The 14,898-nt window shown below is 40.2% G+C and overlaps 1 protein-coding gene across 1 annotated transcript in view; it reads left to right on the forward strand.

The window, feature by feature from the left end:
* The window catches only part of adgrb2 (adhesion G protein-coupled receptor B2), a 205,936-nt gene that overhangs the window by 57,329 nt on the left and 133,709 nt on the right, over positions 1 to 14,898 (forward strand). Inside the window, exon 2 of the mRNA XM_034124811.1 lies at positions 7,363 to 8,254. Within this exon, the coding sequence (XP_033980702.1) occupies positions 7,378 to 8,254 (877 nt within the window). The 5' untranslated portion in view covers positions 7,363 to 7,377. The remainder of the gene's footprint in view (positions 1 to 7,362; positions 8,255 to 14,898) is intronic.

The following is a 14,898-nucleotide window of genomic DNA, read 5'->3' on the forward strand; positions in this document are numbered from 1 at the left end:
GGATCCTGATTCTTGCTGTGAGTGAGGCCAAAAATAAATGACCCTCCTGACAAAGACATCCTGTTCTGTTGTTTTTGTATTCAGTTTGCATCAGATGGATGTGCCCAAGTGTTCAATTGTTGGAAAATCATATTTGAATATTATACAAGTAGATGATATATGATTGTAAGTGAATTTTTCTAGTCTTTTCTTTTGGACATCTTCCCATGCATGATTCATTTGTGTGTGTTTGTTTTGAAATGTATCATTGGTAAAGGAGAGAAACAACTTCAATACAAGACTCCATTAAGAAGTCCTTTAGCAATGCTTTCAGCCTCTTTACAACCTCTTCATCATAATCCTTTTATTAAGCCTTTGGTGAACAGCTGTTCAACAAGTGGTGCACTTGGAGGACATATTCATGTGGGTACTATTTTGTAAAATAAAAAATGAAAAATAAAAAGACTAACATCATACTGCCGCTATGCAAGCAAACTTTCCTTTCGTCAAATCACTTAGACTCAAATTGTTTATTCACTCATGTGAAATGAATGACTTTCATTATCAATATCTCCCGGTTGGAGCAACACAGATCAATACTGAAATGCTGGTTTGAAACATATTGACCTAATGTTGCATAGCAGATATCCTTTAAAGACTATGACACCATCTACTAATTAACTTAAATGTTTCCCCAGTGGTATATTGAATAATGGTTTTGCTTCAGTGTAAATATATTAGTGTAGTGCTTGGTTAATGAGGTGTAGTTTTCTTAAAGCAACGTGAGATGACATGTCAATGAATTTTTACCACAATACAACTAATGGAGTTTTCATTCCTTCCTGTTTGTTTGTTTAGTATGGATAATGCTGCAAACTGCACCCTATAATAAATACAGGACTGATGGTTGCTACAGGGTTTTACAATCTCCCATGAAAATAGCTTCCTGATGGTGTTGGCAGCCATGTTGGTCATTTGCTTTCTGTTTAATCAGAGCTCGTATTCAGAGCCTGTATACTGTCTGTCTCTGTTGTGCTGCTGATTACAGATTGTATGGTTCTCATATTGGTGGCAATTGCAGTCATGAATAAAAAATAAATAAAAAAAGTGACTTTCCATTGACATCATAATACAACATATTTTTTCCTCTCCGACTGCTGCCTCTGAAACCTTCACATCTTGGCTCTTAACTTATCAAATCTGACTTTAAACAGTTTGCATCCAGGAGACCAAGCAATTCAAGAATACAACATTTTGAACAAAAAAACCTTCAAATGCCTTACGTTCAAAGTCAAAGTCAGCTTTATTGTCAACATTTTCTATCATGTGTTATACATACAGAAATCTTGAAATACCGTTTCTCGCAGTCCCACAGTGTGACATATATACATACAACAAGATACAAAAAGGGCCTAGATAAACGGGGTATACAATTACATATACTGTACTCCATCAGTAGAGAATGCTATCTCTGCTACGAAGCTAGTACAACTTGTTATCATCCACAACTCAGTATGGGCACAGAGCTTTCCAAATGAAACTGTAACAGCTTTTTTTTTGGTTTCATCATCTCAACTTTGTTTATAAGGCCGTTAAACAAAGCGTAGGATAAACCAGCAAAATGTAATAGCAATGATCTGTAGTTTTCTGTTTTCAAAGTGTACAATGATATCCAGCCCTCCCATCACTTGTCTTTAGCACTTTGAAGTGTCATTCTGTGGATTATCTTCTTTAAAACTCGTGTATGCCATCGGTTGCCCCACTTCTCAACCTGACTTAATAATGCATAATTAATTCCCTACTCAGTATAATCACACACTTATGGTTTACGCCTTGTTACATGTCAAGTTGAAGGGAATGTATGAATATGTATTAGTGCATGGGTGTGTTTGTGTGTAGCATATGCCATAGCCGAAAATACTAGATGGCCTTTGCTGTGATTAAGGGGCTTAGTTCTGCTGTCTCTTGTCACAGCATGAGATGCCATTTGTGAATAACTGATAATGCAAAGTTAAAAGCACTGCGCCGGCTGAGCTTGATAAAAGGACAAACAGAATACTGACTTGTGAAATGTCAACCGGGCTAAATTAGTTGAACAACATTGGTTCTCCATACTGGTTTGCAGCCGAAAGATCTTATCGAGATGAAAGACGGAGCAGACATGGATGGGTAGATGTGGGTGAATAAATTAAGTCTGACTTTGAGGACGGCTGAGATTTCTGAATGGGTTGAAGCTGGAGATGAGAAGGGGCAGAGATGAGGATTTTATGCTGGAAGGCAGAGAGAGGAACATTTCATGACTTGTTAATCAGTAGTACCAAAGAAACTCCTCTGTGCCAGGATACAGTCTTGAATTTTTGATAATATCGTGTTATCATTCAATTGAATGTGTCATGTGTGACTGTGCGGGGCTCGCACATGGATCCGTAAGTGTGCATTGTTTGATGTGTGAGCTCATAAAAGCACTGATCTCTTCTGAAAGCCTCACATGTGAGAAATACTCCACATCAAGAACAAAGACAATAGACAATAGCTTACTTCTTCCCCTGTGCACAAATGTTGACTATAATAATAAGCGGTTAGGGTGGAGACGTTGAGGGGGGGTTTAAGATGCTCCATCGCAACCCTCCTGAAATGCGTAAACAGGAGCTCCCTACCGAGGGATATTGTTATGTCTGTTGCCCACAAACTATTCCACTCTATTATTTTCACCGGAACAAAAAGGTTTACTGGAACCTCAATGCACGGATAGCTATTCATAAAAAGATTATTCTATTATTGCTTACTTTATACAGGAATGTACAATCTAAAAAAGGAACACTCTTTGTAAAAATAACCTTGCACTTGTTCTTTGAAGATGAATGTAATCACCCTGAATGATAAACTATACTATTTTCTCTTTGCTGCTGGCATTTCATACAGCCACAATGAGTCTGCATTGGTCTCTACAGGATAGCAAGTCTGTCTGTTCCATACTGCTCACACAAATACAGTTAGAAAGCATATCAGATGCCTCATAACAGCAGTTATAAATACTTTGTCGTTGCTTAAAGATGACACTGTCATACGGTAGAACTGCCATGTAAATTAGGTTTTGATGGAAAATAATTGACTACAAGATATCATTTGTTTTTGACAAGTTCCTTACTAATCCTCGGAGGACTGAGAACTGGAGGGTCAAACAAACAAAAGGACTGTAATCCAGGGGACCAATGTTCATGTGCAGTGTGAAATTATAATTCACATACAATTAACCAATTATGTTTTACTAAACGTTAGTAGTTTATTCTTAAAAATAGTATTTTTTTTGTTTTAATCTCATCTAGATTGTTATCATTTACAATATTACAATGCATTATGACTGCAATCGCAATCCAGGACAAAATATTTGGAGTCTGAGACTATATAAACCTTTTACACTTTTAAAATGTTGTACATTTCCTGTGCTTGTGTTTTTGTTTTGCACAATTCCTAAGCATAAATTATGATTTCATCAGCAGTGCATTTATTCTGTCCAAAGCATGAGGTTCTCAAACATCAGTCTGCGGCCACTTTATTATTCAGTCACTCCAAATCACATTACAGTGGCATTTTAACGCAGACACCAAAGCTGTTAAAACTTTCCAGCATGTGTACCAAGCCTGTGGGGCTTATAATATAATTGGTTGATAGTTCTTGTTCGCTGTAGGGGAAACAATACAGTCAACATTATTTAATCCCAGAGTCTGTTTGAATGCTGAATAAATGCAGAGCAGAGAAGCAACACGTTTTGACTTTTTTGCCAAGTTTCTTCTGTCCACATAAAACTAAAGGAGAATGTATAAGGCTGTGGCTCAGTGGGTAGTGTGCAGGACTTCGAATCAGAGGGTAGCAAGTTCGAGTCCCACTGCAGTCAGCATGTCGTTTTGTCCCTGGGCAAGACACTTCACCTCAAATTGCTCCTGTGGGGATTGTCCAGTCCTTTACCAGAACTTTTGTCTTTTGTATGAGTTTTACAGTGGAGACAAAATCATGACGAGTCACTTCACTGCATCACAGAATGAAACCCAGATGAGACATGGAGGAAAGAGAATGAGGGAAACACTTATTTTGCTGTCCTTGGTGATAACATTAATGTCACGGTGGAATGGGGTCGGAAGACAGCAAAGCTAATGAATATGTATGGTTGCCGACAGTAAAGTGCTGTTTTGGAGTGAAGTGGGAAAGAATGGCCTCATGAAGACAGCACTTTAGGGCCTTCTCTTGCACAGATTGTGGGTCTATGAATATTCATTGTCCATTGTCCCAAAAGAAAATGTGCTTAACGCTTCTGACTTCTTCTCATCCGTGAAATACGCAAAAGATTTAACCTATGCATGGTTTGGCCTATAACGCCATCTATCCACACTTTTGATAGGGCAAGATAGACTTCTATTTTGTAAATAGAAAAAAAAACACTTTTTAAAGCATATACCTGATATGTATAAGCTCAGTGTCATGGGGAAACCAGAAAAGCTATTTTTCATATTCTGTACTACAGAATATTGCATTACATTCCCAGTGAATCCCTGGATTTAACGGTTCAGTGACACGTTGTTAGCGGGATATGTGCCAGTGGCTGCGATGGAGCCTGTATGGATGTTATATCATAGCATATTTGTTGGAAAGTATCTGAGCGCGTTCAAGTGACAAAGTCGATAACCCCATCATATGCCAGACAACATGATGTCCTTGAGCATATTTCACAACATGCTGCATTAGCTTTCCCAACACTGCCATGCATTTGTCAAAGTGTCACAGCAGCCGCAGCCGACGCTGTTTAAAAGGCCTTCATGTCATGTTTTCTGTGTAAAAACATGTGCAGGTGAGAATTCTGTAAGGGAAAGCCAAGTCTGAGCGGAGACAGAAAGACAGAGAAAAAAAAGCAGGAGAAAAAATCAGAAAGTAGAGGTCAGGACATATTGTGTTTCTGTAGTTACTTGTCTCTCAGTAGCAGCTTCTCCTACAATAATCACTGCCTGATAAGCTAAAGGAATTGCAATGTCTTGTGGTCTAAAGTACAATTATGACCGTACCCTGACATCTACTTCTCTTACAAAAGAACGAGCAGAAAGTCCTCACTTTAAAATGTTCCTTTGAGCAACTTGTTTCACTCTTATTACAACCAATTTAGCCGCACTGTAAAAATTAAACTTAGCTAATTCTACTCCACAATTTCTTCTGCTCAGCAAGGTGAACTAGGGGTTGCACAAACCTTCCTGTGAACTCAGTGTTACACATGTAATGTCTGCTAAAGACAATCTGTGTCCATCAGAAACACCATGTGCACGTGCACCGTCCGCGAGCATGACAGTAAAGCATTTTCTGCATTGTTTATCACTCTGAGCCAGCATCAGCAGAATGCATTGTAAACTGAGATGATGCACATTTATAACATATTTTCACAATTACAGTATAATTGCAATAATTACCTCGTCCATCTCCCCTGATTTGTAGCCTCCCTCCATCAGCAGTCTGCCTTCCATGTATTTCAAGCTCTCATTAACACCACCGTCCTATAAGCCCAAGTGCCTCTTACTGTCCAACCTTTGTGGGGTATCTCTTGACATGGTAAAGTAACCACAGTTCCTAGCCCCTGTTATCCAGGGCCTGCATGTGTCTAATGCCGTAAACTACAGCATTAACAGGCCTGGATAAACCATGTGAAGTAGGGCTGTGCGATTATGGCAAAAATCATAATCACGATTATTTTGGTCAATAATTGATATCACGATTATTAAATACGATTATTCATTGACTTTGAAAACATCCATTTATTGAACTTTTAAACAAATACAAATAATAATTTGATCAGTATCTTTTGAACTGTTGATTTCCCTGAGCGTGTAATTCAACTGAAAAACCAATACAAAAATAAATAAAATAAATGATACATTTATATCTACATTTAAATAAATAATATCTAAATAATAAATACCAATAAACAAGATCAACAAATATTTTGGAGCGCACTTCAACAAGCTACTAAACATATATAAATATGATAAATACAAATGAATTAGATCAAATATGTTGCAGTGCACTGTCACAACCGAGCAAAGCAAAATAATCGTTTTTTTCGATTATGTTGTTTTCGTAATTGTGGCAGGCCAAAATCATAATTGCGATTAAAATATGATTAATTGCACAGCCCTAATGTGAAGTGCATGCTCCTGCTGTGTTTCATTAACCTAGGCTCTAAAAGGACACACCTGCTTCTTAGAGGCTGCTTCACATGTTAGGTGACCTTGGTTGGTGCTACAAGGAAGAACAGTTTGATATAACAAGGGAACATCTTATAAAAAGCTGCATGTACTCTCTTGAATCTGAGCCTTGTTGTTTCTCCAAAGGAGGATGGTAGTGTGAGAACAGTAGACCTTCAATTTGAAATAGCTCTGCTTCCTTTTAGCGTTTTTAGCTATCTAGCTGGTAAACCTTTTTAGCAAAGAAGAGAAGTAATGGATACCATTAACTGCCTTTTTTTACGAGAAGATTTCGTTTAAAAATGTTTTATTAGGTTATTAGATAGACCACAATTAGACATGGAGTGCTCCTTAAGATCTCATTACAGCTTTAAACCTATATGAATATAAAGCACAGACGGATAAACAGCCAACCACAACCAGGTTACAGTTATAACTCAAGTATATACCATCTGGTTGGCATGCCATAGGGTTGCTGCAGTAGTAGAGTACAACAAACATTTCCAGTCTCCCACACATCCATCTCAAACTACATTTATGCAGAACCACTTGCAACTCTCGTGTGATGGAGCAGACACAAGGGGTACACAAAGATATAGAGGGTATTGAAGTAGTTTCAGGCAAAATACTAAAACAATGTATATGCTGTGTATGGGTTTTGTGTCAGGAGTGTGTGTATTGTGTGATGAAAATCAGGCTGTTGGCGGACCCTTACTGTGTTGGAGATGGTAATAGTTTGCCTGAGCCTTGGGGGAGCTGCTCAGCAGGCGGTGCTGTGTGTCTGTGCGTACATGCATTTCCCCGTGTGCTTGTGTGCAAGTATCAGCAGGAAAGGTTTGCGCAGGTCCCACAGTGCATGTCTCAAAAGCCAAGTCATCAACCCTTTTTAATCCAGCCCAGCAGGGATGTGTTTCTGTGTTTGGCACTGTATGTGTGCGTTTGAAGAACGACTGAACTGCTGCTGTAAACTTGCTTATGTTATACTCTGAGGCGAGGTTAGAAACTCGTCCTAGTTCCAACCAGACAAGATGATTTTGTCTCGACTTAAACTGGAATACTGATAAATTCTTCTTTTTGCCCAAGTCATGTTGGTTTTATCTAGTTGAAGATATTTCCTGATGTGTCTAACATACCGCCTTCTCTGCTCTCTCTTCCTCTACAGGACGAATGTCATAGGATGAACACTGCTGGTGGGGTGTGTCTGTCTGTGCTGTCCTCTCTCCTGGCTGTGGCTGGGGCCCTGGCTGCCGTGTCTGCCCTCGCTGTAGCTCCTCTCTCTGCCCTGGCTGAGGCTGCCGACGGCGTCCCTAGCACCGGGGCAGAGGGGGCCCCCTCGCCCATCTCCTCACCATGCTCCAGCCTTGTAGCTGGGGTGCTTTATGGGTCTTTCTCCCTAAGGGAGCTCTTTCCATCCAGGGCGCCGGGCTGTTCCTGGTCCCTGGAAAACCCTGATCCCACCAAGTACTCCCTCTACCTCCGCTTCACCCGGCACCCTATCATCTGCCGAACACACTCCCCCATGCTCCTCTCCCTTGATTACCACCTGGCCAATCAAAGCTGTCCCCTCCACTTACAAACAGCCGCTGCCAAGGATCAGCAAATCATTGATCTGTGTGGCAGCCAATCCAACTCAGAGGGACCGTACTCGTTCCTACAGTTTGATAAGAACTTCGTCCAGCTATGTCTAACGAGACATCCAGCCGCGGACGAGCCTCAGGTATCTAAGGAAATACTGGAGCTGAGGCTGGTAGAGGTGTTGCTCATTAACAACGAGAACTCCAGCCAGTTTACCTGCGGCGTGCTCTGCAGATGGTTTGAGGAGTGTTTACGCACAGGTCACAATGGAGACCTGGAGGTTTCTGACGGAGATGGTTGTGGGATGACGCAGACGGGATGTATCTGTCCGAACCACAACATCATGGCACCACCTGTTCCCTTGCTCCCGGAGACGCCCCACAGTTTCAGCAACGGCTCGGTTCTTCCTGATGACTGCTGCGTCACTGAGCTGCACTCCAATGAAGCAATCGCCATAGCACCCCGAGATGTTCGACAAGGTAGGACTGTGGAAAACATTATCACACTTGCATTGTGATAATGAACATTTGATGAATGCCCTGTAGACAGATGTTATTTATTAATAGTACCTAGTGTAGCAACATCTACCAATACTCGAGAGGTATTCCCTGCTCTTAAAAGTTAAAATATCCCATTTTATTTGTGATGGTACTTTAAGAATAAAAGTGTTTGTGGATGTGCTAAAGCGGGCTAGTGTGTGTGCGCAGTGGGAGCTGCTTCCACTCACTGCAGGCATAGTTGGCTGTTTCTTCAGTCATATTCACGCCGCAAATATAAGTGCTTTTCGAACCGCACATCATTTGTCCACAAAGCAGACTTACGTAGCTACATTTGGCTCTAAAGCCTTGCTAAGGGTTATGAGTTGTGCCTATAACACAGAGGCTCTTTAGTCGGAACCTAGACGGAAAACTCTTTATTGCTCTTCAATTGTTAGCGATGGTGCATTACAGCCTCAGACTGTCCATTCTTACCTTTTTAAATAAAAGCTTGACACACACAACATCACTGCTTTCTTACTAAAGGGAACTAACATTCACTCAGAGCGTTTCACTAAGAGGCAACCAAGCAAAATGCCTCACAGTACTGCTCACACTTAACTCTTTTATAACCAGCTCTTTCAGAACCTTCTATAACCAGTGACATGTGAAGGTGGAGACGTGGTGTCATGGTGTCTTTTCACTTTTGATTTGAGGTACTTAATCTTAGTCATAATAGTGGTAGAGTGACTACACTGATGGTAGCTTATACATTAAAAAACATAAAATAATTTAACCTCATATTAATAGATCTTGTGAATCCATCTTGCAAACAAGCAACAATAAAAATTACAAACAATATATATGTTGCCTTGTTATCCTGTCTTTTGATCGGCCTTAGGGAGGTCACGTGCCTCTGCTTTACAGAGAATTTATTATTTGGATTTTGTTTGTTGCCCTTTAAATTAAAAAAACGAGGCAGTTCAAAGGCGGCCCTTTTAAACCTTCCTTCAAAAGATTTGTGAATGTCTGTCAGAAATTCAGCCCTCTGATCTATATTTGAGATATTCCCCCATGTGGCTAAGAGGTGTGGCGCATACTTCAGTATCAGACTGTGTGTGTGTGTGTGTGTGTGTGTGTGTGTGTGTGTGTGTGTGTGCGTGCGTGCGTGCATACGTGCGTGCGTGCGTGCGTGCGCGCGTGCGTGTGTGTCGGTGTCGGTATCGGTGTGTGTGTATGGGTGTGTGTCGGTGTGTCTGTGAGAGAGAAACCATCTGTTGACAATGTTAGGACAAGATCAGATTTGACACCTATGCACACACACATTTGACACCTATGCACACACACAGATGCGCAGGGTCATTCATACATCAATGATTTGAACACGAGGCAGTCATTCCCTTAGCACACATACCACACGGGAATATGCAGGCATGTGTGCAACTGCATAAATCTGTGTGTATATGTGTGTGTGTGTGTGTGTGTGTGTGTGTGTGTGTGTGTGTGTGTGTGTGTTTGTGTGTGTGTGTGTGTGTGTGTGTGTGTGTGTGTGTGTGTGTGTGTGTGTGTGTGTTGTGCGCCTTTAAGCAACATAGATAAGCGTTTTATCCATACCGAGATGGACTAGTGCTTGTACTTAAGCTTTCTTATCCATTTTAGTTCATCACCGCCACCAGAGTATTTCCTTTAACCTAATTAAATTAGACTAATATAGAAGTGAATGTAGATAAACAGAGAGATGTTGTAGTTTCTCTTAGAGTTCACAGTAGTACATCATATTTTTCCTTTGGGTGGATTATTGGCATGTTTGCAGAGTGAACCGCGACAATTAGATTCCAGTTATTTCTATTGCATGGCTCTGACAACATACTTACACAAATACGTAGAGCTCCGGAGAGTTTTACCTTGCTAAGGGGAAGGTTATCGTTCTCTGGATTCAATCAGCAGGGGGGGGATTGTATCATCTAATACGCTCAGAGAGGAAGAGGGACCGAGGCAGAAACATGGTGTAGGAGGACTGATACTTGAGACAAACGCTAAAAGGATAGAGGCGCTGGGTAAATTAATGCCAAGTGTCAGGAGAATACTGAGTTCATGCTAATTGCCTGGAAGCTTTGTTGGCCTTTTTTCCATCTTACCTCAAAGACACTGATATTGCATACATGTTGGTTAGCGGCTGGTCTGATGAAACTCTCAACATTCATAGAGACCGCTGTGAACCGCAGAGATCCCTTGATAAGAAAGAAGAAGCCTTTGTGTATGGAAGGCAGTTTTCTTCCAAACAATTCCCCTATGTCCTAATTACCCTAAAATAGCAGAATTACTGTAAACCTAACATTGCATTTTCAGGGTGAGAGCCAGTGCCTTGCCCACATCCTCCTCCTGTCCCCCTTCTCTCCCTTTCTAAAAAAAGAACAACAACGCTCTTGCTGAGTCAGAGGCTCTTGAAAGCAAAGCTTAAATTATTTCTCTCCACCTCTACTTTGTGTAATCTTTTTCTCTTGTTTTGACTTCTTACAATTCTTCCGTTTTAACTGCATGTAAGAGAACACTTGACAGGAGCACCTCAACATAATAAAGCACATGCAACGTAATTATAATTTTTTTAAGATTCGGATCTCTTTTAGTGTAAAGTGATGACCCCCTATTTATAAAAAAGATCACATTTTTTTAGCTAATCCTTTTCAGTTATTGTTAGCCACATAGGAACATTATCGGGGGGTCTCTCTGGTCAAATAGTGCAACAGGAAGTTTAAACTGAAGAGCGCAGCCCTTACTAGATGCAATACATTTGGAGAATGTGACAAAATGATTGTGTTTTGGAGAATTGATGCACATCAAGGCCAGGAAATAAGTGCATCCTTCAAGACAAACGTCATGTGAACGAGAACTCTCAAAATAAATGCCCCAGTAAGAAATCTGATAATCGCAGCTTTGGCCATTTGATCTCTAGCTCTTTGTATCTTCAGGTTGAAATATTGTTCTCCTTGTCAGAGCAGCACCTAGCGTCGAAGCTCTCCGCCATCAGTGTGTGTGAATGAGTTGAATTATTGAGTGCTTGGATGAAAGCGCTATAAAAACACATCCGTTTTACCTTTATTCATTCTTTGAATTTAAAACGTAGTCTATTCAGTTTTTATTTGAAAAGAAAAACATTGTTATTTTTAATCTGGTAGGTAAGTAGTTTCTATTAAATAAAATGTGCCCATGTATTTTGAAAAGTATGAGGATGTCCTTTAACAAAGTACATGTAGTGATGAGTCCGCTTGCAGCTTGAGAGACGCAGTCATAGATTAACAGTCGGCTCTCTTTTTTCAGAGTGGAACATTTTGCTCGACACAAAGGCTAACCATTTTAAGTCACCGCTCAGCAAAGTTGTTATCTTCCTTTTGTGATTCGAGCTGTGTTGGACAATAGTCTATTATACAGACTGACCTTCACTAGGCTCATTTCATTTCTGTATCGATGAAACCCTCATCGGAGGTTTCACAACGTGACTCAGAGGACTTTTTTGTTATTGTTGAGAATACAGTGTCTCTATCATGGATCAAACAGGTGACCACATTTACTTTGTATGCAATTAGGTTAACCGAAATGACATACTTTCTCTATTCAAGTTGGATCTGTTAGTAATAAAAGGTAATCAGAGCAAATACATTTGTGTCCTTCAACCTCCCTGTAAGAAGAGGAACAAATAAATGTGTATAAAAAGTAAACATCTAATGAAGATTTGCTCTGGGGAGTCTGGAATCTGCTATTATAATTTGAATCCATTTTCTTATTCTTTTTTAATTTTAGCCATAGGGTTCCTAGGTCTTTGTCCATCAAATCTATGAATGTATTACCCCATGACACTGATAACATCTAAACCACATATTGAATGATGTTAAACAAATATTGTCTAATTTTCACATACATTGGGTATTAAAGGGGACCTATCATGCAAAATGCACTTTTGTACGTCTTTTATACATGGATATGTGTCCCCGGTGTTCCAGGGAACTCACCAAGTGTCAGAAAACACAACCCTCTCTATTTTCCTCCATACCCAAATCTCTAAATAAGGGGCTGCAACGGATCTGATAAAAACTGATCCAGATTTGAACACTGTCCTGACGTCAGGACGGTGGCGCTACGGCTATTGGGCCAACTCCACCAATCAGGAGGAGACAGTCACGGCCATTGCCGTTCGAAAGCGCTGGAGACGCTGTAGTACATATGCCAGGCCAGTAGATGGTGCTGTTCTCACTGAATCTGCCCAGAGCTAGAAATTGTCAAATTGAGCAAAATGAGGCATGGCTAAAATGCATGATCTGTTTGGTATTTTGAAAAAAAAAAAGTATACTGTAAATATGCCTTATATAGGTATGGTCCTACACTATATTATTCAAATATAGCATGATAGGTCCACTTTAAGGGGCAATGCTAGCTCAATTATGCTATTTTTAAAAGAACTAATTTCCTTATTTTGTATATAGTTAGGGTATCTATTCTTGCTTTTATTCAACACGAAAAGGCATCAAATACATTTATATCTGTCTTTACTAAATCAAGCATTCAATCAGCAAAACCCCGTTGGATTGGACACACTGCCGATCTCACTTCCAGTATGTGTATTACTCTCAATATAAGACCAACATAAACACAGCATTTTAAAGCACTGGAGACTGTTGGCCACATTCTTCAATTATTTGTATTCTCGCTTATGATGCAAGTCTTAGAAACCAAATACTGTAAAATCATTCCCATACACACACATATTTGTTTTTTGAGAGATTGTGCGACTGAATGTCAGGTCTGTAAAAAAAACAAGATCCCCAGGTTCTCCTGTCAATCAACAGAAATCCCCCTCCAACAGCCCTAACACAGACACACATCATAACTGACACTCAATTTAGTTTGACACAAAAACAAATATACCGCTGTGTATCACCTTCTCATTTTCACTCTTTTTCTTCTCCTCACCATGGTAACACTTTCATTGTATTGATTTGTGTGCTACCTTTCCCTCTTGGCCTCTACAAAAACCTTGGTTTTCTTTCAGCCTTAATAAGTCAGTAACATCAAATTGAGCTTGTGGTTGATCTACAGCAAAACCTCCCTGCCTGATTGTTTGAACAGTAGATAGGCTAGTTCTGAAATTGAAAATTCAAGCCAACTTTCCACAATGACCAGTCCATGAACGTATAAGCTGAGCTGCAAGCACTGCACACATTCTTTTTCCACTTTCCTTAAGGTTTTTATGGTCACTGTCCTTGTTACTGAACCTTGTTACGAAGAATGACAAAAATGTGATTCTAGTTATAAACAGCAGCACGGCGTAATCACTACCTTAGCTGTCAGCAGAATAAGATAATATTCCCAAACACAATACCTCTCTTCAGACAAACGTTTTCACCTCAAGACTCTAGTTGGATGTTTTTGTACTGTGTAGAAAAATCAAGGTGAATGTGCTTTATAGGTAAGAGGGCCTATCAAACCCAACAAAAATAGAACTTAAAGGAGAGGTGTCATGGCCATTTCCACTGATCATAATTCCATTGTTGAGGTATACTAAAATAGATTTATATTGTGCATTTTTCCAAACTCAGATTGGTTTCTCATACAGCATCTCTGTAAACTACGTGTATTCACTGAATTTCACTCTCTGCCTTTAACGGCTCGTTGTAGCTCCAACAGCTCCAGCCCCCACCCTCCCTGTGAGCACAGTGTGCTCTGATTGGTCGGGACGTTGAGAATCGCGCTGAGCTCCGTGGAGGTGTTGTTTCCTTGTTTAAGATACATAGCGAAACACAGCCAAACTCATCCTGAGCACACACAAACTCACATCCGAAGTAAAAACAATAAGTGTGGCTTGATATTGAGTAAGAAAAACGTTGATAAACGCTGTGAGAATGGGTCTGCAGAGAGAATTTCGCCGCAATCCCAACTGTCTGTTATCAGCCTGCAGCCAGGGAGGAGAAATCAGCAGAGCTGCCTGTGTGTGAGGAAGTCCGTGGATTGGTCAATTTGGACCAATCAGCGGGGGCTTAACGTAACGGCTCCGCGGACGTAATGTAACGGCTCCACGGATTGGTCCATTTCATTCCAGGTACGGCTTGACATCATGCCGTACCCGGAAGAATCAAATGGACAATGACGCATCTCCAACGAGGTGTTTTGGGGAGGTATTTTCTGTGTTAGAGTTTTACTCGCTACAGGGTGTACTTTGAGGGTTTGTGACTCTGCAGACCGTTTACATGCATAAAAACCTTCATAACACACAAGGGGACGGGTAATAACCGGAAAAGCATGACACCTCTCCTTTAAAAAAGTCCTAATGCAAAGGAGCAACAAGAAAGAAGATAATCTCCATTTAACACAAACAAAGAAACTACATGATTGGTGTATGTTTACAATAGTTTGGATTTAGATACATTTTCTATATCATCAGCTGTAGGCCACAGTTTTGATTTAACTTAACATCTAATGAACTGACCGAAAACCATTGTTCCCACACGGTTTGAGTGAAAACCTTTGAGAACTATTGGATGTAATGCCTTGAAATGTGATGTTATGCCTTTTAATTTTAGTGCAGACATTTGTATTTCCCTTTAAATATCACTTATGTAACCTAGTTCCGTCATGATGTCTTATATTAAACATGT

This window comes from Trematomus bernacchii, unplaced genomic scaffold, assembly GCF_902827165.1.
Source record: "Trematomus bernacchii unplaced genomic scaffold, fTreBer1.1, whole genome shotgun sequence".
Taxonomy (NCBI): domain Eukaryota; kingdom Metazoa; phylum Chordata; class Actinopteri; order Perciformes; family Nototheniidae; genus Trematomus; species Trematomus bernacchii.